Raw genomic sequence first — 24,324 nt, forward strand, 5'->3', positions numbered from 1 at the left:
AGAAAATGTTATGTTTTTATACAAATGGAAACATTAGATACATACAAATTCGCCACCAGTTACAACATAAAATAGTTTTTTTCATGAGATCAGTTGGAGGTGAGTGCACCTAAAAATGTACATTGTTCTTTCTTCTGTTGAATGTGAAAGAAGATATTTTCAAGAATGTTGGCAACCAAACAGTTGCCACTGGTACCCATTGACTTCCAGAGCATGACAAAATACTCTGGAGGTCAATGGCTACCAGCAACTGTTTAGGTATCCACATTCTTCAAAATGTCTTATTTTATTTTTAACAACAACAAAAAAATAATAATACTGATTTGGAACAACATGAGGTTGAGTGAATGATTTTCAATTGTCCCATTAATAGTACAAATTTGATCATTTCACATTGATTTACTCACACACACAAATGAAAGACAAAGCAATCCCAGTGATGTTGTATATCAACAGTTTTAATTCTTCAAGTGTATCCTATATCCACTTCAATATATCTGAAACACCGTGTGAACATTTCAACAATGTTCCTGTCGTGTTCCATATTAACATTTTGATGCGACTTCAGTAATTCCTATGTTTCTTATAGTTACTTCAAAACATGAAGAATATCATCCTACAATCATCTCTAAGACATTGCTTCCTGAAATGTTGAACTGACTCAAATAAAAGCATAATATATCTTAGCAATATTCAGCCAAGCGAATTTTGGCACACAGGCAAGTGACTGCAAAAACAATTCTTAAAATTAAGACGTAAGCAAAACTGTAGTAAGACACATCACATGTTGTTGGTAAATTCTGGAGATGGGATTTATTTCAGTCAATAAATCTTCTTCTATTTACAAAGTATTCCCCGTTAACACACACTGTGGGCTGAGGACCCATTTATAATATCATAATACTCAATCATAATGACCTTCATGGGTTTATTAAGTTCTTTGCTATAAATGTAAATATATTTCTATATATTGCTATAAACGGCAATATAACTCCTTCATAAAAAGCTCTCAAGTCTCTGAGAATTTTTTTTTTTTTTTTTTTTTTTTTTTGTTATTTAGCCAGTAGTTTTGGTCCCAGTCTATTATGTTGGCACATTTCAAGTTATGGCTTCATTCTAACTGCTCCAACATGCTCAAAAAAACAATTTAACGTTCCATTTAAAACGAAGAAAAATAAATAAATCCAAAATAAAGCACAAGAGAGAGACATTTCTTTACAATGGCCTCTCACAAAAACAAGTTAACACTTAAAAAAGAAGCTCTGTTCTGGTTTGGCTCCAGCATGTGCAGAATCTGTACAAAGCACTGTGATGAGTTTCTCACACACACACAGTACATCAATCCCAGTACCCTTGAGCTGGATCACTTCTGTTTGTTTACTTTGGTTAATCTCAAGATTCTTAAAGAATGTTTCCCATTTCAAGCCGCTATAAAGTGCAAAGTCCCATTATTTGCATGACTCCATCTCCATCACAATGCTTTGGCCTGTACTTATTGGTCCGTGGATGTCAAAAGCCATATGATTGGATTCCAATGAGAAGACATGTGGAATATTAACATGTCATAAACGGCCACACAGAAGCTATAAGCAAAATTACTGGATGCAACTCAATACTGTATGTATATAATGTAATGAATATTCATAAACTGAGTAAGAATCTTCCCTGTTCGGAGGAAGACCTGCTCATGGAGTCTATAGTCTGTTCCTTCGGATGACAGGCAAGTCTAGGGTTGAGAAATATTAGCAGTGCGAGACCTCACGGTCCCGGGGGTCTGTAGCAGATTCAGTCTCTTCCGGAATGTCCTGCAGATCTGTAGAAGACGAAGAAAAAAAAATTAAGTAAAATCATTTTACCCAATGATCTAGATCAAATGAACTGCTTTCTGAGAATATAATTTATATCTGGAAAATGTAAGATAAACACTTGATAAGCCAATTTGGCCTTTGGAAAGTAAATAGTCTTACTGGAACGCTGGCCGTTAAACTTCACAAACTGCAACTTTAATAATACACGGTTTAAATCATTTAATTCAGATCTTCAGTGAAAATACGTCATGGAAAAACAGCTAGGTAATTCATTTTCATTTATTTTTTTCTTTTAAAAATAAAAAGGTTTGGTGCAAAATATTTATGATCAATACATTTTCCCAGCGTAATCCAGTGCACATGCTTGAACACGACACTTTGTAAGCTTGGCAAAATATTTACCTACACACTTTCATCATCATTCATACATACAGGGGATCATTAAAATAGAAATGAATTAAATTAAAACTACTACCACTCAAAGGATAAGGGTTAGTAAGATCAAAAATACAGTAAAAACAATAATATTGTTATTATTATTATTATTTTTTTACAATTCTATTTAAATATGTTTTAAAACTGTAATTTATTCCTGTGATGCAAAGCTGAATTTTCAGCATCAATAATCTGCTTGATATTTTTCAGAAACTGTGATACATTTTTTAGGATTCTTTAATGAATATTAAATATAAAATACAGCATTTATTTGAAATATTTTGTAATATTATAAATGTCTTTAAATAGTTGCTTTTGAACAATTTAATGCATCCATGCTGAATAAAAGTATAAATTATTGTTATTATATTATACTGTATTATTATACTGCATGCAGCATGAGCAGTATGCCATTTCGAACACATCTCGATACTAAAGTTATTTAATCTCAAGGGGCTTTAAAATTCAAGCCTTCTGTGTATGTAAGTGTACGTATAAAAGGTAGGTTCAACGTGAATGACCTCCTAAAGTTCTGGTTGCGTTTATTGAGACCTACAATTTATTGCCATTATCCTCCTATAACACACATAAATGTACATTATTTCAGTTTAGTCCAAGAAGGTTCTCCTGTCTGACAGAGTTTAGTGTGTGTTTGTTCACTTGTCTGTGTGGGGGTGAGTGAGTGTGGAAAGTTTGTGATAGATTCAATGTGTCTGTGTGTTGTGCACATTGGTTGCATAATAATGTGTGTAGGCTGCTGTTAGTGTTACAAAGGGCCAAAGTTTACAGTGTTCTAAATGAAGAACATCTATACAGACCGTCTATAAAGATAAATATATATAATCATTTCATATTCAAAAGAACAAACTACTTCCAGCAACCAGTTGCTAGTCTCTTGTATCACTCTGCCTTTTCTTTTTTCAATATTTACTATGTATTTATATACTGCTAATAAGAATTATATTTATATATATATATATATATATATATATATATATATATATATATATATATATATATATATATATATATATATATATAATTTTTGCTTTTGAAAAACTATTGGATTAATTTATTTACATATTTATATATATATATATATATATATATATATATATATATATATATATATATATATATGGTATATATACATTTTTTACATTTAATTTCTATATCATATTTATATGGGTGTATATGTATTTATATCGGTTCTGTGTCAATCTACAGACCTCTGGGACTTTCAGAACGGGGAGACACCCTCGAATCCACCTCGTCATCATCATCATCATCATCAGATATCACATCTACTTCCACATCACTGCCTTCCTGCAGGGCGTCTGATTGGTCCATCAACTCCTGGCAAGCCAATGGGGTGTCAGTATTAGGGTCGGTATCGCTCTCTCTGCGAGTTGCTGGGGCCTTGAAAAGAGGAAATGAGTAGCGAATGAGATTTGGGAGATACTACATTGTGGCTCTTACATACTTTTGTATGTGTCATGTGGTGTTGACTTCAAGAGCACTGATCCTTCTTGTTAAACTTTGCCTTTGAGTGCAAAAATGAATTTAAATTCTGCTTTAGACTAAAATGTACTAAATGAACTCACCTGTGAGCCTGTATTTCCAGCTCCATTCCCTAGAGTGGCGCTATTAGTCTTAAGATCCCTGAGCTGTTTCTCCAGCTGGGCTTTGGCTTTCTCGCTGTGCCTGAGTTTGCCCTCGGCTCCCCTGAGGCGTACGAGCTCCTCCTGCAGCAGACTGTGCTGCCGTTGAAGCAGGGCCAGCTCTCCGAGCGAGCCAAAGTCACTTGCACCATCCCGGGACAGGGAGCGAACTGTACGAGCCTTTGCGGTGGCCGGGGAGACCGAGCTCTCTCGTAGGCAGAGCTCTAGGATGGAGTCCTGTCGTATCACCACACCCTGGCAGAGGATGAGTTTTTGGTGAGTTCATTTCGGATCCCGATGGTACATCAGTGCTTTTAAGAAAATCTGACAGATGTATTTTGCAGTGCACACATACCTGTAAAGCGTGTAGCTGAGCACCGAGATTCACCAGCCTCTGTGACACCTCCTGAAACACAAAAGAGACATTCAGGTGCAAATCATTACAAAACAATAGGAATATAATGTAGAAATATATAAAACACACACTAGTCTAAATAAGCCTGGAAATTTGGGAGTCTTTGAAATATTTATAGGAGGCTAGTGATGCACAGTATTGTGGAGGGCGATATTTGTTGCATAAAACTCGTAAAATTGAAAAAATAATTTATGCTAATAATGGAGTTGCAGTTGATTATTTCAGTGTTATGGACTATCTGCTTGTTTTTATGTGCACTTTTTGTTACATAAGACATAATCATAATCTCACTGATCACTATGAGAAGATCCTCGGCCCATGTTGAATTGGTTTGCATTGGTTTATTGAAATAATTGTTTTAATACAATTTAAAATATAATTTATTCATGTGAAGACAAAGCTAAATTTTACTCCAGGGTTTACTCCAAAAAATCATTCTAATGCTGTGCAATAAACATTTCTTATTATCAATGTTAAAAGTATTCAGGACTCATCGATGAATACAAAAAGTAAAAAAAAAAAAAAAAACTGCATTTATTTGAAACCAAAATCTTTTGTAACATTATAAATGTCTTTACTGTCACTTTGATAGACTTAATGCATTCTAGGGTTAATAAAAGCATTACTTTAATAATAATAAGTCACTAACCCAATATCCAGTGAATTAAAAAGCAGAAGTTAGGAGTTTTCCACATTGTCTATATGTATTTCAAAATTCAGATTCTAAGCTTTTAATCACCAGTTATTTTGTCTGTTATGGTGTTTCTTGTTATACATTTTCTAGTCATTCCAATTGAAAAGATTCTAATGCAAAAAGTAAAACAATCAGTTATATATATTTATAATCAGCACACACTAAGCCTAAAATGTCAGTACCTCACTTGGTGGCTTGTCCTCCATTTGATTCCCATTACCATCCTGAAGAGACCAGAGAAGTTTTTACATTATTCACACAATCAAAATTCTGAACCAGCAAATTAATTCAAAAAGCTTTCATTTGTCAGCACTATGATTCGATGAAAAGGGAGATGAAGCGAAGCTTTCAAGCACCAGTGCCGAGTCGTGATGGAGAGTTTTTGGTAGATTCAGGTTGCTATGGAAACCCGCGAGTTTCCGATGGGCTCGGAAAATGACTAATTTTTTATTTTTTCAGGATTACATAAAAACTCAGCAATACCATCGGACCCTCTATGTGCATAATTATTGCATTTTCTGAAGCATATTTGACGCAGGCGAATGTGGATGCCAGAGAAGTGTGATAATGAACAACTCAACATAGATCAAAATAATACGCTTATTTTCTGACAAAGCTGTTAGTTTTGTGTACCTGAGTAGCTTGGTTCTCCTGAGAGCCATTGACTAATACCTCTTCTCCATCTAGAAGAATGGAAGAAGCACAATGGTCAGATAAAGAGGTGTATTTAGCCAATCAGACACACTAAAAGCAGACTCTTTTACATGTTGTGTGTTGTGTATTTGACACGTACTGATTACTAGCGCTCCAGTGTGATTGTGAAGGCCGTTGGAACTGCAGGGCAGAGGAACCTCAACACTGGATCCTAATAACAGCTCTGTCAATCTGTCCACTGCAGAGAGCAAGAGAACGATACATCATGACATTTTACAACATATTATTGAAGATCTGAACATGAGCATATGTTTAGAAGATTTAGCTTAAATGGTCTGTGAACTTTCCATAATATAATTTTTCATATTAATGACAATTTCTCAATTGCTCAGATGTTGAAACTTCAAAGCTTTTATTTAAATATCTGTACATTCTTACATTTACATAAAATCAGAATTGAAGGATTTACTTATTGCAAAAACACCTAAAATGGCAAAACATACTCTCATGGTGTGAATACTGTAATCTATTAACATGGGTGGTGAAATAAATATACACTTGAGGGTGAAACAAGCCTCATACAGGTGGAAGGCCCTGCTTCATCCTGTCTGTCTTACCCTCAGTTATGGCCTGTGTGAGCAGCTGTTCCCCGCGAGGTGCCTGAGGAGACTCGGCTCTGAACAGGTTTCTGGAACAGGACGGTAGCATGACCTCATAACCTCCCATGACCTCTGCCAAGTCAGAGAACAGGGTGACCCGCTCCTGAAGGAGCTCTAACACCTCCCTGTCCTTCTGCTGGATATCAGCTGAAACAGAGAGCATGAGGAACAAAGTGCTGTTTGAATAAAAAAATAAACGTCAGCTTCTTTACACTCACGATAGTGGCTTTGTTGTGCCTTCAAATGCAGTGTACAGATGTCAAGACGCATAGAAATCGGTATATGTCGAGACAAGTTTTTTTTTGTTGTTGTAGCTAGCTTGTTTGTTTTGAGAAAATGCCTTGAGATCGGTAACCAACCGATCTGACAGATGGGTGAGAGCTCTTTTGAGCTTTTCAGAACAACTTTATGCTTCTTTCAGTCCTTAACCCACTGTAGTGATTCATCTTTTGAAAAAAAAAATAATAATGTGTGCGAATGTGTGTGCGTTAGTGATTGAAGCCAACCTCTGAGTCTCCGCAGAAGAGCCTTGTCCTCTGTTTCTATGAGAGGGAATTCTTCTCTTGATGGACAGCTGTGTGACAAAACCACGAAGGTAAATGAGAATGACCCTTAGAAATGGTAGTTTAGTGCCTTTTAGTGGATGTCCATTAGCACTGCAGTCATATACACTAGTGTCCCTGCGTTTAACAAGTATACAAATTTAAAATGGACAGTCTTTCTCTCATGGGAAAATGGACCAAAAGTATTAGTCACTTTATATAGTTCTTGAATGAAACTGAAAATGTACTTATGCTTGTCCTTTCTTTGCTGGATAATAAGAAATGTTTCTTGCGCAGCATCAGAATGATTATTTGGAGAAACGCCTGGAGTAATGGCTGTTGAAAATGTAGCATTGTCTTCACATGAATAAATTATATTTTAAAATGTATTAAAACAATTATTTCAATAAACCAATGCAAACCAATTCAACATGGGCCGAGGATCTTCTCCTAGTGATCAATGAGACTATGATTATGTCTTATGTAACAAAAAGTGCACATAAAAAGGAAGTGGTAAGAACGTCTTCATTTTGAAAGTGTCAAGTGTATAGAGGGGGTTTTAAATCTGCAGTCCGGGGAATCCCAGGGGGGCAGCAAGAGGGTATTAACATGAAAAAAAAAAAAAACAGAGTAAAAACTGAATAATTAAAAAGATTAATATAACAAATATTATTATATTTGGTTAATAATTATATAAATAATTGAATAGCAATTAATTATAATTCTTATTATTATTATGAATAACAATTACTAATATTAAATTATTAATTATAATTATAAATATTAATAATATTAAAACTAGCACTGCTAACTAACTAACTACTAAATAAATATTTACCATATTTGGCATTATTCCTTCTGTAATGTCACTCATACAATTTTTTTCTGCATAGTATAAATGATATCTTTTCTTAGATGTCTTTATATTTTTGGAAAGGTGTCCCTTGCAAGCTGTCAGGTTTGATTTTGCTGAGCTGTAACATAAACAAAGGCTATTGGCAAGTCAGGCTTCCCACAGAACTGACATATCCCTTTGAAATGTCCCACCCCAACGTCCCGATTCTAAAGAAAACACAAAGGAACAATACAGAAAAGTGCTTTCATGGGATTTTCCATTCAATTGCGAAGAGAGATGTTCGAAGAAGTCAAATGGCAGCTGTGGAGTGTTAAGAGCGTGTTTTTGCATGCATTTACCTGCTGATTGTTTGCTGTAAGAGCCGTATCCAGGTCTTTCTGTCATCTTTAGACGCAGCGTAAAGCTCGTACATCTCAGGTGGGCTGGACTCACTGCTGATCAGGAACAAGCCTCGCTCCTGATTGGCTATATCTCGGACCAAGAGACTCTGCAGTGAGACCACGGCAGACTTATCCTACAGAGAGTATGAGAAGAAAAAATCCTCTTCATAAAACCTCACAATTCGAGGTATCACAGCATCTTACATGCAAAAGTTTACCACTTTATTGCAAAGTAACTTACCAAACTGGCAAAGATGTACCGTTGATCTTTATCTTGCAAGAATACTAGAATATCAGTCATCAACAGAACCTGTACATCTAGAACACAAAGAAAACGGGACATTCTGTAGATTAAATCATGTCCACTATTACAATAACATATGTGTCTCTTTTCCTCTCACACAGACACATATCACAGAACACTTCCTCATAAACAGCCACGGGCTCCGCTACCTTTGAGGCGAGAGCTGGGCGTTTTCCAGAGCAGCGTGCCTTCGTGTATCAGCTGCCTGCGGAGCAGTTCGGCTGGTCTGAACAGGGCTCCGGAGCGAAGTTTGGCCTCAGCCCGCGGGTCGACCCTGGCCCGGATCTCCTGCAGCCGCTGTGTCCTTTCAAGCTCCAACACCTGCTGGTCCACCGAACAGAGCAGCTCTCGTATACAAGACAGTGACTGAGACAGACCTGCAGCTTCCTCTGGATTGTCTGCATTGTTACACACAAAAGTCAGTCTAAAAAGTCCTAACCCATACAGGTAATATTGAGACTGGCAACATTTATACGCCTGTGTCTTACCTTTGGTGTTGTCATAGATGCGCTGCAGCAGAACAGGGTATTTAGTGATGCGCTGAGTGACCAACAGGATGCACTCCTGGAACCCGTGACGACGCAGGAGAGGATGCCGACTCACTCTCTGAGAGAGACAAAGACAAGGATGATTGGACTGGTAACTAAACACACTTTAAGGTTTTAAGGTCAGCCAGATTTGTGTATGAAGGCACTTAAAGAACACTGGTTTTAGACAGGCATCATAACATCATGTCTAATAAGCTAGGACTCGCCAAACAAATATTTAATGACTAAAACACTCATTTATAAACAGAAGTCTGACTGTAATAAAAGTCCTTGAAAACTTTCCCTCATACGGTGCATTCTAATGTTCTGATGCCCAAATACACTCGTAGCATTTAAAACAAACGTACATTTATTTGTGTTTATTTTATATTTAGTAATAACTATAACAACTATATAATATAGTATACATTTTCATTTTGGCCAGTATTTTTTGTTTTAAAATACTTTCAATTTTGCAATGAAAATAGCTTTTGATCCTGACATGGGAATAGAGGAAATGTTACACTTCTACTACTAATAAAATTAGTTACCATTATAATCAAAATACATGTATTTATTAATTTATATCACCCACTTAATAGTATCAGAAAACATTTTAAAACTTTTTTAAAAATATATAATATAGTAAATATATAAAAAATATATAAAAGTACATTTTCCAATCTTCTTTAAAATACTTAGATTTTGCCACAAAAAAGACTTTTGATGCTGATACAAACAAACAAACAATAAGCAAACAAACAAATAAATATTATTGTTGTTGTTTTTATTAACTATTCATATAATTTATTAACAATATAAGAAATTGACCAGAGAGATTTACCTGAAGTTTACTGCTGGCACATCCCTAACTTAATATTTAATATTAAGTTAGGTTTAATATTAATATTTATATTAATATTTAAAACTTTTGTTGGTTTTGAGTCTTTATTAAAATAGGGAAGCAGAGATTTGACAAGAAAGTTGAAAGACAAACATGGGTCTCACCATGGGCCCAACACTTTCCACAACACTCTCCTGACAATATTAAACTTTTCAAATAAAAGGACTGCTTTCATTAGCATAGAAGTTACTGCTGTGGCATCAATGATTGTGACATGTCACCAGTTTTTATCGTGACAGCCCCACACTGAGCTATTACAAACATAAGAGCTGAACATGTCTGATGATTCACACACCTATGAGAGTTTGCAGGCATTTAATCCATTAATGCATTCATCACTCAGTACCACTCTGTCCTCCCACTAGCAACACACAGACAACACCTGACCCGGTTATTCAACACCTGACAGTAAACACCCTCGTCCGGCACTCTTGTTCTTACCCGTATAAAGAGCTGCAGTCTCTTGTCTCTGGCCAGCAGCTCTTTGTAGAGTTTGACAGCCTTCATATGTCGACTGCAGAACTCAGAATACGCCTTCAGCATCTCGTCCCCGCACTGACCTGAGAACTGACGTACACACAAAGACACTGCACTATGAACATTTTGCTCCTTGAAACCTGAAAGCTTCCAGCCTCCCACTCTCATACATTTAGAGAGAATGAAGTTTCAATTGCAATTTCCATTTGTCACTTTTTTCTTCTTTCTTTATTTTTGACTTTTCGACTCCCTCTACAAAAGGTTTTTTTCATACAATATCATCCATTTGCAACAATGCAACGAATGCATGATATCTTTTAAGATGCTGTGTAGTTTTGCAAACCTTTTAAAACACATTCCCAGACCGACTTGTTGCACTGTTGCATAAATAACTGTTTATTTTTATTTTAAATTAATGCATTAAATTGAAAGCTCTCATGTATATGTCACACTTTTAACCGGCAATTAAAAATGACACATTCATCCAAAATCCCATAAGGCAGGTCAAATGTAACCAAATGCATTTTTACCTCGTTCCGCCCACGTAAACTAACAATTGCCCTCCTACCTGTTGTTTTAGCAGATCGCTGATCTGATTGATGGTGAAGTTGTTTGTGCTGTCAGGTTGCAGGCTTTGAGTGCGCCGGGTGAGGAGCTGTGTGAGGAAGTGCATGTGAATTGTCAGCAGGCGCTCCAGGCAGGGGAACAGCGCATGCACGACCCCCGGCTCCAGCTGCACCTCCTCCAGCATACCCCGCCTGAGCACCCCATCCATGATCCGCAGGGTCCGGACGTGATGGAGCTCCGTCTGGATCAGCTCTGAAATGATATCCGAGAGGTTGTTAAGGTTAATGGGCCTTTGTTGAACATGTAACCCAAACGAATGTCTTTATAAAAAGGGTAGATACTGTAGATTTATATATATATATTTAATAGAAGACATTAAAAGTGCTAATTTTCATTCTCAGAAAAGTAAAAACAGAATCTGGAAATGCATTGCTGTTTATGTGGAACTATTAATAGCATTTTTATCGAGTCAACGGTCCATTTACAGTCATGAACATATTTAGATTTTAGACTTATATCTGCACTGTTTCCTAACCATAGATGACGTCCTGTCTCTTGATAACATCTTTCCGGTGGGTCTGTAAGTATGTGGAATCTACTGCCATGCTCCAGGAATCCGCTTCAAACTCCTGGCTTTCAACCTCCAGATCTTCCAGCAGAGAGGTGAAGTAGCCCTCTCCTAGAAGCAAAAGGAAGGATAACTATAACCATTTCTGTATTATAACTTCAGCTTTAAGGCTAACAGGTCAGGTCATGGAATTTTGAAATTGGTCGACAGCCAATCACACCAATCAAAAATGCAGCTCTAAATCTCTAAAAAAAAATATTTTCTTCATAATGATTAAATTCTTTATAACATACATTATCAGTAAAAGGCTGCATTTATTTGAATCAAAAACACAGTAAAAATTGTGAATATTACAAAATATTATAGCCATTTAAATATAACAGTTTTCTGTTGTAATATATTTTAAAATGTTATTTAATCCTGAATTTTCAGCAGCCATTATTCCAGTTTTCAGTGTCACATGATCCTCCAGAAATCATTCTAATAAGTCTAATAACATTTCTAATTATTATCAATGTTGAAAACAGTTATGGACGTTAGAAGAGTCTTTATTGTAATACAATGATGGATATGCTAAAAATGCTTTAATGCTGGTTAAGTATTAATTTATTTAATAAAATCATACTTATTTAAACCTTTTATGTATATTTTACTTTATATCTACTGGGTTGAATGCTGGTCGTGTGTCGTCGTGTGGTGTGTGTCTCACCCTCATCATTGAGAGACTCCATGGACATGGTTCTGCTCCTGAAGTTGAGTGAGTCTGAGGATTGAGACAAGATCCTGCGCAGCCCCAGAGAGTCATCATTCAGAGTCCTACATCCACACACACACACACACACCATGTGCATGCATACAAACAGATGTACGGGTATGCGTGCAATCCCATGCAAAAGACACAGAAAAAAAGTAAACAAAACGAAATATGATGAAATGAGAGGCAGGCATCATAATAAAAATAAAATATTTAAAAGATTGAAAGAATAATGACTGAAGTATAAAATTCAAACAAAAATGCTTACATTAAACTACAATAGCCACAAACACACACAAAATCACAAAAAGATAAAAATGACAGTGATTAGAACGGTCTCTCTATATATACTGTAGATATTTCGCAACAACAACAAAAAATGTGATTTAAACAGCATTTTTAGCTTGTTCATTGTTGGTACATTTTCCAGACAAGTGCCCATTTTATGCATCTGGCTGTCATTTCTGGCACTAACCCTGCAATGTTATTGGTGGAGACGCTCTTTGAAAGTAAGAGGGAAGACCGTCCGCGACGGGACCCGAGAAGTGACTGGCGAAGACTGTCTGATGGGTAGATGGCAGAGCTCGGCCGTTCCTTTAAATGGGCTTCAGGGAGGCACAAAAAAAGAGAGTATTGTCACGTTAAGACCTGCTTTTACTCAATTTGACTCATATTCAAATGAACGTCTCACTGATATCTAATCACATGCCACTTATTAACATGTTAATATCAGATATAACTATCAGATGTAAACAGCGTACTTCTTTCCATCACATCCTCACCTTTATTCCTCAGCGTCACATTCTGATAGGTTGAATTGTTCCTCATCAGCGCTAGTTTCTGTTGCTATTGTGACACATAGAGACAGATCAAATTTATGACATATTTAGACTAAATCTTTTTAATAAAACATTTCATGGAAACGGACCCAATTAAGATGCATTTCTTCGACATCATACCATGAATCAAAGCCAGTGTCTGCAAGTCTGTGCTCCAAGTAACCCATTTGAGAAGTGCGTGCACTAATATCCCACCTTTTGTTTCATTTTGACACAGTTTGGTAGTGTGTCCCGGCAGCGGTTGTGGATGGTGACATTACAGGCTGGGAAAAAAAAGAGCAGACAGCAAAACCACTGTTATTTTACTTCATCATCGGACGGTATAATCTTCACACACTTTTCTTCAGCAAAACCACACACTCACACTCTCTTCATGTATTCGGAAATGTGATTGATGATGACTTTGATGTTCTCATGGCCACGTAACTCTTAATTTGATTTCTGCTTGGTCTAAGTTAGTCATTAGCTGGCTGAATTACCACTGTGTGCCAAAAACAATCTTGACTATGTTAGACTGATAAGTTACTGGTTTATTGTTGATCTACGATTATCTATGAGCTTAAACCAGTGAGAAACCAACCACTGGGTTTTTAAAAAGGGCTAGTGGCTTACAATGGATTTTCCAGTAAGGAAATACCTAAAATTCTCTCTAACCTGTACTCTAACTTTCTGTCCTCTCCAGCATTACATCACATAATTAAATGATTCTCAGATGTACCATATTCATTTTTTGCCTCTCTTTCTCTCCCTCTTGACCTCTGTCTATGTCTGCGTTAAAATGCTTGTTCTAGATCTTCTTACTGGCATGCTACTAGTCACTGAACATTTTCTCTGGTTATGCCGTATTGCTTTTGTCTCTGAACTAATATTGTTTCAGAACGGCTTTGCTTCCTGTTTTGAGTATTGCTGGGAAGGAAGAGGGACAGGGGCTCTGCCGGAGTTTCCCTGGCCTAAATATCCCACAACATACACCTTCACGACTCCAAATAATCACCCAAAGAGCAGCAGAGCATGTCAAAAATGAAGCGGTGCTTAAGTAACATTTCCTATTATTATCATCAATTCTGAAAACATGTGTGCTGCTTAATATTTCTGTGAAAACCGAGATACATTTGTTTCAATGTATATAATTTCAATATAATTTTGAATATAAAGAACAGTATTTATTTGAAGTTGAAAATATGTGTCATATTCTAAAAGTCTGTCACTTTTTTTCTCAATCGAATGTATCAATAAAAATTGTATTGACCCGAAAACCTTTAAATGGTAGCGTATGTATATAGCTGACAGACTCTTCATAAAATGAAATACATGCCCTTTCAAGCTCCACCGCTACAACCTTATACATGCAAACAGATGTCTTTTGCAGTTGCACTGTGACTCATTTTAGCAGTGTTTTGCTTTTAAAAGGCGTATCAAGCTAAAAATATTTTAAAACACACAGTGTCTGTGTTCTGGTCCATTCCATTGTGTTTTGTCCAGTTGTTTTTGATCGCAATAACCATCGATGAAACCAGCCCTTTATCCAGCGCTTCCTTAAAACCAATTAGCAAGTCATTCAGACAACCCACTAGGTTCATTTCTAAAAATAAGTAGTTTTTTCACATCCTTATTCCTTTTCCTTTTACGAAAAATGAAATAAAACAGCATTTATGCATATAAGCTTTATGCATATAAGCTACATTTATCTAATTCTCTTTAAGATCTGATCCCACTCAAAGGTGTTGGTTCAAATGGCCTTTGCTCTCTCTCTTGCTGTGTACAGAGGAACAAACTACAAGGTCCAACACCCACACAGGCTCTCAGTGCAATCAATACCCAGACCAGAGCAGCCGAGCATAGAGCAGCTCATCAGTGAGTGGCTCGTACTGTCTGATCTCGATGACAAAATAAGGAAGAAGCTAAAAGCAATAGTCAAACAGAGAACAAGAAATGAGAGATGAGCACAGTGAAACAGGAAAGGGTGTGAGAGTGCACCAGCTGTTCAGGTTTAATGCAAGTTAAGTTTGAAGCGTAATCATTTTAACTTGTTTCACATCATACATATATATCATTATACATATTAACATGAGACTCAAATGATAAAACACTACTAACCCTGTCTGTGCAAAAGTTAATTTCAATACTACCATGACAACAAAAAGTCAAGAAGCTAAAATACAGCTAAAATAACCTTTGAACGCTTTTAAACTCTTCCAGAGCGTCACCCTGTTTACTCATATTGTAAATGCCTTCCACGATTTTGTTAAAAACTGAATATTATCTTCTGTGGTAATCGACATTACGCCACAAAGCATCCTTTGAGAATGAAAGTTTTTATGCATTTTATCATTTATACATACATATATATATATATATATATATATATATATATATATATATATATACATATATATATATATATATATATATATATATATATATATATATATATATGTGTGTGTGTGTGTGTGTGTGTGTGTGTGTGTGTGTGTGTGTGTGTGTGTGTGTGTGTGCGCGTGTGAAAATGCTTGCCATTGCAGGGCTGGGCCTGCTTAAAGAAACTATCGAGAAATCTAACTTCAAGATGTGTGTGTGTGTGTGTGTGTTATTTTGGCATGCTGCGGTAGACCAGCCACTAAAAGTACTCCACATACTCTCCATTCACCACATTATAAGACACAAGAAAGCAGTTCAGGGCTGCAACATATGCATGCAATGTAAAAAAGAGAAAATGGTTAGACAGGTGTTGCTTCTAAGTAATAAAGAGGCTTATGTTCGTCTCAAGCTCATAGTCCTGGAGAAAATCATGGAAAGAAAGCAAGGGAGTTGGAATGGGGGAAGAAAGCCGGAAATAATCATTGAAAGGAGTGGGGTAAGTGGCTGTTTTCATAGCCTTTGCGATGTGATCGGCAGGATCGCAAACAAGCTCCTCTTAGGGTTTCTTCAGGAGCATGTCATCAACAGAGGATGTAAGCAAGCATTAATCAAGAACGGTAATGCTATTATACTTTACATATAATCAGTGTCTAATCACAATTACTACTGCTCACACTTATCATTAAGCTTGTGTTCAGATCCTCAACCATAAGTATTAAACATCAGCACAAAGTTAAATATTTATTCATGAGTTCTACATAAATGATACATCCAATCAGTTGGCTTATTTAGGAGAGATATGCTGTCATCTTTCAAAGCATTTATCAGGCATACTATGAAAATAGTGAAGAAAATCAGATGGGGGAAAGAAACTAGAATTTCCTATAGTCTTGGGAATCAGCTTTTTAGACTTGTACCAGGCCAAGGTTGTAGACTTATATCAACATCCTAGCAACCACATAGTAAAATACAAAAGCTATTCAGAACACCCAAGTACATCGCACCATGCTAAAACTACCCAGAACACCTTAGCAAACGCATGGCAACAAACATCCACAACATCCTATCATGAATGATGAACAAACATCATCTTGTTTGGTAGGGGTATGCTATTACTTCTGTAGAGTTTCAGTGATAAAAAGGGGTAACAAAAACCATAATATCATAAAGACCTGAGGACTGACTGCTAATGGGTATGTTTACCCAACAACAATTGTACTTTTACATTTTTGCTTTTGCAACGTTTCACATACAGATGACATCATTGTCAAAAAGGATCCCTGATTACACAAATCCACAAAAAGCAACTAAAAATGCTGTATAATGCATGCCAGGCCAGTAGTTGGCGATGTCACTTTGTAAAAAAACACTACATGCATGCGCACATACACATTATACTACGCATCACCAATTAAAAAGAATTCATGTTTTTTTGTAGTTTATGCGGAGATGATAATAGCATAACTTTAAAAATTTTGTGCAGTTTTCGAAATTTGTGTTTTCAGAACCCCAAAACGCAATTCCAGTGTAAACAGACTGCCAAAATGTGTAAAAAATTGCTAAAATGGGGTCATGTAAATGCTCTCTAGACTTATGCTAGACCATGCAAAAATGGGTTTACTAGGGGTGGGCAATATGGGTAAAATATTATATCACAATTATTTTCAGGAAAAACGCAATTCACAATTTTATCACAATTGTTTGTCATGTTGCTTTTATTATTAAGCAAGTATTTAATGCTGTTCAGTTGCTTTGTTACAATCTATACTGACTTGACTATTTAGCAGCAGAGAAAATTGAAATTGAATGAACAAATATGAAAATAAAACACCATATATACACTTCACTGTATAAATTATACATTGATTCTTATTAAAGAAACTGTATTAAAGTTCTTCAGTCAAGAGCATTTTTGTTTTATTAACATTAAAGGGAAAGTTCACACAAAAAGGACAATTCTGTCATTATTTACTCACTCAAGTTGTTTTAAACCTAAATGAGTTTCTTTCTTCTGTTGAACATAAAAGTTATTTTGGAGAATATGGGAAACCAAACAATAGCTGTTCCCCAGTGACTTCCATAGTATTTCCACCCTCTACTATTAAGTCAATGGGGACCAGGAACTGTTTGGTTATCCATATTCTTCAAAATATCTTCTTTTGTGTTCAGCTCCAATAAGAAAGAAATGAATACAGGTTTCGACAATATGAGAGTGAGTAAATAATGACAGAATAAAACATTTTTGGTCAACTATCTCTTTAATGAAAAGTGGCAGCATGTTTAGTACTATTAGTGTAGCGTCGCTTTAAGAGCTGCACACATACAGACAGCCATTTTTCTGTTTACTTTCTCTTTAGACATAACCAACTGTTTTTATATGTAAACCTTGTGTGTGTTTGGCAGTATTATCGCAATCAGATGCGAAAGATAACTTAGTCCAGTAATCAGGCGCTGCTTGACAGGCGTGTAGTGTGTGTGTGTTGCATGTGTGCACGCTCAGAAAAAGCACACAAATTAAATGCTTAACCGTCAAGCCTTTTTAAAGCACATGCAAATGATGTTATTTTGTAATTGCGAATAAGTGCAGTGTCCCGTGAGTTTAACTCTACCGCTGAGTTAACATTTGATGTGAATGTATGTCTCATGTATAGTAATGTATATATTGAGACGGAGGTGCCAGGACTGTAGCTGATAGGATGTGCGCTGTAGCACGATACTACGATATTTCTTCAAAAGCAGATCGTAGAGACCTTTTGTCCAAGATTAAAAATTGTGATACCGCACACCCCTAGTTTTGAGTGTGATGTACTGTGTATGTGTGTGTGTTTGTGTGTGTGTGTGTGTGTGACTCACTAGGGCAACTGAGAGCCTCCTTAGCAGTGATGCTCTTGTTGCAGGCCGAGCAGAGCGTGGTTCCAGAAACGGTGAGAGAGTTGAAGAGGTGGCCATTACTGTAGCGTGCCTCGCGCTCCCTGGCTTCTATCTCCCGATCCCTCATGCGCTCCTTCTCTTTATTCTAATCAAAACACAAAAACTCTGAAAATTAATAAATCACGCATGGCATCTTTATATATGTATACATATAAATCATCTTCACCAGAGTAAAATTAGCCTAGTATCATTATATGAAAAAACTAATTAACTTTGAGCTGGTCAAAGTACAATCGACACTCACACAAACAGACAATAATGACACTATTGCATCTCAGTTTCTTTTGTGTAAACCATTCATCTGCCGAACTGGTACAGGCAACACCGTTGTGGAGGAGCACATACTTCCAACAATGGCCATATTGAATGTCTAGAAGGTTTTATACATTGGTAAAAGATTTAATCATGAAACATATCTCACATTCATGCTCGTGAACTGTTTTATTTGGAAACGCTAATCTTAGCTTATCAGCCTTTCAAGGAAAGACAAATGAACCCTATCAGCCACTTTAAAAAGTCACTCATGTAGTTCATGCAAACAATGGCTCTCATTTCTATGACTAACGTCATCTATTTGTGTGTCTTTGTTGTGTACATGCCTGGTTTGATAAGTTTGTTTCTATTTTTTTCTGCATTTGTCCTCTCTTTCAACCTGTGAGGGTCTTTGTGGACAGTCTGATAAAAAAACCAATTGATGTGCATTTGCAATTAATGGAGACAGGTATTTATTAGTATTATGAGTTAGATTAAGTTTCAGTAATTTTATGTAGCTTTCTAATATCAGTTTTTAACAAATATTTAGATTTAGCTTTTATTTTCATTTTAGTTTCAGTAATGTTAGTACAGCTTATTTCAGTGTAAACTTATTTTTCAGCTACAAAAGCATCCTTTTTATTTCCATTTCAGTGTTTCTAATATTTATATTTTATATCAGCTTTATTTCAAATAACGAATATTATTTTGAATAATTTCAGTTTTAGCTTGAACCCTGCCATCTTTTCTCACTGGTACAGTGTAGAAGGGCTTTTTTGAGCAAACCATCCGAGCTGTTTTACATTTTGAGTGGCCACTAGCAAATCATCCTCTATAATATAATGAAATATTCCACACATATATGTTCCTGTCTGCTGCCTTTGACGTCGCAGCTCATATGCTAACGGGATATTTGCTCAGCCAATCTGCGTTGTCATGAAATAATTTTCCAGTCTCTCCAGAGTAATTATGGCTTTTACAGCTCAACACAAACACACTCCAGCTTTAAATTAGCTAAACTGAATAAGTCCAGGTATCCATTTTGCTCAATTAACAGTGCAACTCTGTAAACCCAGTTTAACCCATCAAAAGTTCTGAGCTGTGTACCTCTGCATTGTTCTCAATCATAAAAGAATTGACCAGCAGCTTGTGTTGGTTAATATTCTAGTCAGTTCTATTAAAGAACTACTCTACTCAGCCCAAGCTGACCATCTTCCTCTTTTATGTATGTTTTACAATGAGTTAATGTGTTAAAATGAAGGACAGAGAAGGTTAAATGTCTAGACAAACAATCCCAAACATGACTTTGAAATGTTAACTGAATTTTTAAGATAAGATGTCTCATATTTTTAAATTTCTGCGGGCACCAGACCCTGTTTTGGGATCACCTATTCTGAAAATTGGCCCCGCTTTTGACATGTAAAGGAGGAAGTAATGAGAGAGCACTTCCTCTTTCTAAACTGCACGAGGCATGAGTAAAGGTTGCCACAGGAACACAAACATGTGTTGGAAGTAAGCAACAGAAAATATATTAAAAACCGGTTAGTGTGTTCATCTGTAGCAGACTACAACCTGCAGGATATTGCAATCTAATTACTAAATCTAAATTGACCTAGTTTGTTCAAACCCAGACCTTCCAGGATGTTTCTGAATTGTTTGGTACAGTATGTGTGTGTGCGATCATCATGCAGATTTGGGAAGTCGCAATAGTTCATGCTAAATCGGAGAACAAACAATGTGGTCTGTGTAGATAAAGTGACACTTTTTTGTAACTAAACTTGAGTTTGACTGTATATAACAAACCACAGAGGCACAAAATAGGAACAGTTTACTTTTCTGCGTTTATAAAAATAATGTCAGGCTAATTTAATTTATTTGAGCATGCAAAACAAAAAAAAAAACCTCTGTTGTCGTAGTTCACAAAGCTTACACTGAATCAAACTTTCTCTACAAAAGCTTGAGGACCATGTGCCCTCAGCATATTGTTGTCTGGGTTCAGCGAGCCTGTCAAAATTTTGGTGTCATCTGCCGTCAAGGAAATGGGCTGAGATTGGCAGGATTTAATGTCAGTGGTCTAGTTTGAATAGTCCCAGCTCCAGATTTAGTACAGCCTGCTGTGGGCCGATGGCCTGGATAAGCTGCTCTATGGGGAAGCAGGACTGATTAGTTGACATTGACATTCTTCGCAAACACTCTCACACAAAAGCAAATTACAATACAGCAGTCATTCTTTCAAAAGCCAATGTCGACATAACTACTCGAGAGACTGGGGCTAGTTGTCACAGAGAGTGTATATCAACTCTAAAGTTTGGTTCAATTACAGAGAGACACAAACCTGTAAGGCTGTTTAATTGCAGGTTCCCTGTGACAACTTACCCCACATAGTGTGACAACATGCGTCTCCGCTCTCTGGTTGCTGTTGGATTTTGCAAATAACACCAGAGAGTGCTTGGTAATGTAAAATTTGACAAAGATTGGCAAATTACATTGGTTTATCTCTGCAGGACAGGGTAAATAAAAGCAAACCAGGGCTTGGCCACCGCTGGTTAAATTTAAAATGCCCAGACTGATGTTGACATCAGTTTGACCTTTGACATCACCACTTAGAAGAAGATGTGGTGAGATGGTGTGCGTGTATGTGTGAGCAAAAACACATCTCACTGTTAAAAAAATCTTGCCTTCGGACCTAAACCTGGAATTGATGCTTTAACTGAGCGCTATTTCTATGGCAACCTCTCTTTTGGCTCTCTTGCTCTTGAATCTTTTTCTATGCACACACACACACACACATTTTGTTGTTCAACATTCCCACTCAGTAACACCCACACAACTCAAACTCATACTGACGCTAATAATTGGACAAAAAAGGTGCACATTCAGTGCCAAAAGCACATAAATGCTATATAAAAGCTGTAATAAAGTCTGCAGTTCTAACCCATCTCAACTTCTACTATCAGAACTGGATCTGATGCTGCTTTGCTTCTGTGCAAATGCAGCATCTAAGCAGGCTTAAAGGGTTAGTTCACCCAAATAGAAAAATGATTTCATTAATAACTTACCCTCATGCTGTTCCAAACCCGTAAGACCTCTGTTTATCTTCAGAACAAAGTTTAAGATATTTTAGATTTAGTCCGAGAGCTCTCAGTCCCTCCATTGAAGCTGTGTGAGCAGTATACGGTCCATGTCCAGAAAGGTAAGAAAAACATCATCAACGTAGTTGATGTGACATCAGAGAGTCAGTTACAATTTTTGAAGCATAGAAAATACATTTTGGTCCAAAAATAGCAAAAACTATGACTTTATTCTGCATTGTCTTCTCTTCCGGGTCTGTTGTGAGAGAGAGTTCAAAACAAAGCAGTTTGTGATATCCGGTTCGCAAACAAATCATTCGATGTAATCGGATCTTTTTGAACCAGTTCACCAAATCGAACTGAATAAACCGGTTGAAGAAAACGGCTCACCAGCTCTTTTGCACTCAACGTAATGGTGTCATTGCCGATGATTGCCCTTGATTCAAGCCTTCGGTTTACCTGCGCTCATAACATTAGCACAGAATCAGTTCAGAATCAATCACCAAAAGAATCAGTTCAGTTCAGGCACTCTGTGTGTTGGTCTGCTTCACGCTGAATCACACATGCAGAGATATCATCAGCTCCTCGGTTCTCGAATCGGACACGTCTGACAGAAACGGTTCTTGACTCGAGAACGAGTCATTCTTTTGTTCATTATCTGGCTCGGCTCTGTGTTCATCTTCAGTTCTCTCTTCACAGCAGTTCAGTCAGTGTATTGTTTGAGTAAATGAATTTCTCCGAGATATTGGTTTGTTTGAACTCAGAGGGAGTGTCAGCCGCATTAAAACAGTTAACAGCTTAAGTCATTTGTGGATTAATGCATATTGGAGACATGAACTGTTTAAAATGATTCAGTTCGATTTGGTGAACTGGTTCAAAAAGATCCGATTACATCGAATGACTCGTTCTCGAACCGGATATGACAAACTGCTTTGTTTTGAACTCTCTCTCACAACAGACCCGGATGAGAAAACAATGCTGAATAAAGTATTGTAGCTTTTGCTATTTTTGGACCAAAATGTATTTACGATGCTTCCAAAAATTCTAACTGACCCTCTGATGTCACATGGACTACTTTGATGATGTTTTTCTTACCTTTCTGGACATAGACAGTATACCGTACACACAGCTTCAATGGAGGGACTGAGAGCTCTCGGACTAAATCTAAAATATGTTAAACTGTGTTCTTAAGATAAAGGGTCTTACGGGTTTGGAACAACATGAGGGTAAGTTATTAATGACATAATTTTGCTATTTGGGTGAACTAACCCTTTAAACTTTGTTGTCATGATATCTTTATATTCGAATTTCTATAAAAGTCATATTAAAACGTATTTATTCAATGACATCTATTTCAGCAACTGTTCCTGTGTAGACGAGTTCACATGCTTATACAGAAGCAGTTTCTGTGCTGCCTTTCCATCATACCAAAGATGACATCATATTACCTACGTTTATACAACCAATAGGTTAATAGCAGATGTAATTTTAGTCACAAAACACATTCAGTGCTTTTCTGAAGCAGTGTTACCACTTCAGAAAACTGACAACATACTTTTCAAAACCAAATATTTTTATTGACAATATTATAATCTATATAAGCGTGACAACCCAATATTAAACAATATTAAAGTGGATATTTCAAACAGAACGTCCAAATAGTTTTAATTCTAGTTAAAACACGAATACTCGAGGTCGCGTGGTAGCACTTACCCGCTGATTGATCTCTCTTATTCTTTCCTGGCGAAGTTTCGACAAATCCGCGACTCGAGACATTGCGATATTCTAGTCGTCTTTAGTACAACGAAAAACGAATCCTCTCACGGCAAAACCATACGTATATCCCAATAATTAAGATAAAAGTTCCTCTTTGGCAGCGCGTATGTCTAATAGCAGCGTTTTTAAAAGGCAGGAGACATTCACAGAACAGCACAGTGCGGTAACTTTGAGGGAAATAATCTCTCTCTCTCTCTCTCTCTCTCTCTCTCTCTCTCTCAGGAAGCGCAAGATGACTGTATCCCAAACCGCTTAGATAACAGTCGGCTATATATTAATTGTATATGGTTCCATTAAAACGAGTGCTATTTTGTCCTCTTAACTTTATGAATAACTGATGCCATATTGTAAATATTTTTAAATCAAGAAGTAAACGTCTTTTCTTTATTGTTTTATATTTAGCCAGAAAAAGACATTAAATAGTAAACCACCTTGACAACATGCAATGTAATGTTAAATAAAATTTTTAAACTGACATAATTATATCACTACATATGTATAAATCGTTTACATTTTAATAAACCTTATAATATTTATCAGCTATGATGTGTAAAATAATAATAATAATAATACATAAAAAAATAATATACACTTCTAAATATAGAATTACCATGATAAGTTTCTGTGAGAGTTGCAATAGTAGTATATATATATATATTCTGCATATTATTATTGGGCATGTAACATTTTTATATGATGAAAAACATCTATGTGGTTTAAATACATTATTCAGATGCCATCATTTGTCATGATGTAATGATGGTTTTAGAGCAACAACAGCAGTGTCGACTCTCAAACCCAGTGCTGAACACCTTCAAAGAAACAATGACGTATTTAGCACCAACTTTAACGCCAACACATTCAGCATTTCTCAGAGAGGGCTGTACGCCCT

The 24,324-nt window shown here is 36.4% G+C and overlaps 1 protein-coding gene across 2 annotated transcripts; it reads right to left on the minus strand.

Annotated features, from left to right (window-relative positions):
- Positions 1–437: 437 nt before the first annotated feature.
- On the minus strand, positions 438–23,623 carry LOC113062356 (rho guanine nucleotide exchange factor 2-like). 2 transcript variants are annotated; one of them, XM_026232165.1, is made up of 23 exons: positions 23,370–23,623; positions 18,256–18,418; positions 13,240–13,307; positions 12,988–13,051; positions 12,681–12,810; positions 12,474–12,479; positions 12,161–12,267; positions 11,419–11,562; positions 10,885–11,135; positions 10,281–10,406; positions 8,897–9,014; positions 8,558–8,806; positions 8,346–8,422; positions 8,063–8,238; positions 6,833–6,900; positions 6,285–6,473; positions 5,807–5,905; positions 5,647–5,696; positions 5,196–5,237; positions 4,260–4,310; positions 3,848–4,159; positions 3,473–3,662; positions 438–1,813 (listed from the first exon to the last, which is right to left on the minus strand). In XM_026232165.1, exons 1-23 carry the CDS (start codon positions 23,430–23,432, stop codon positions 1,743–1,745), a joined length of 2,814 nt encoding a protein of 937 aa, XP_026087950.1. In that variant the 5' UTR covers positions 23,433–23,623; the 3' UTR covers positions 438–1,742. The 2 variants fall into 2 exon arrangements, with proteins under 2 accessions (XP_026087950.1, XP_026087951.1); XM_026232166.1 differs by lacking the exon at positions 12,474–12,479.
- Positions 23,624–24,324: the final 701 nt, after the last annotated feature.

This window comes from Carassius auratus, chromosome 44 (assembly GCF_003368295.1).
Source record: "Carassius auratus strain Wakin chromosome 44, ASM336829v1, whole genome shotgun sequence".
Classification (NCBI taxonomy): domain Eukaryota; kingdom Metazoa; phylum Chordata; class Actinopteri; order Cypriniformes; family Cyprinidae; genus Carassius; species Carassius auratus.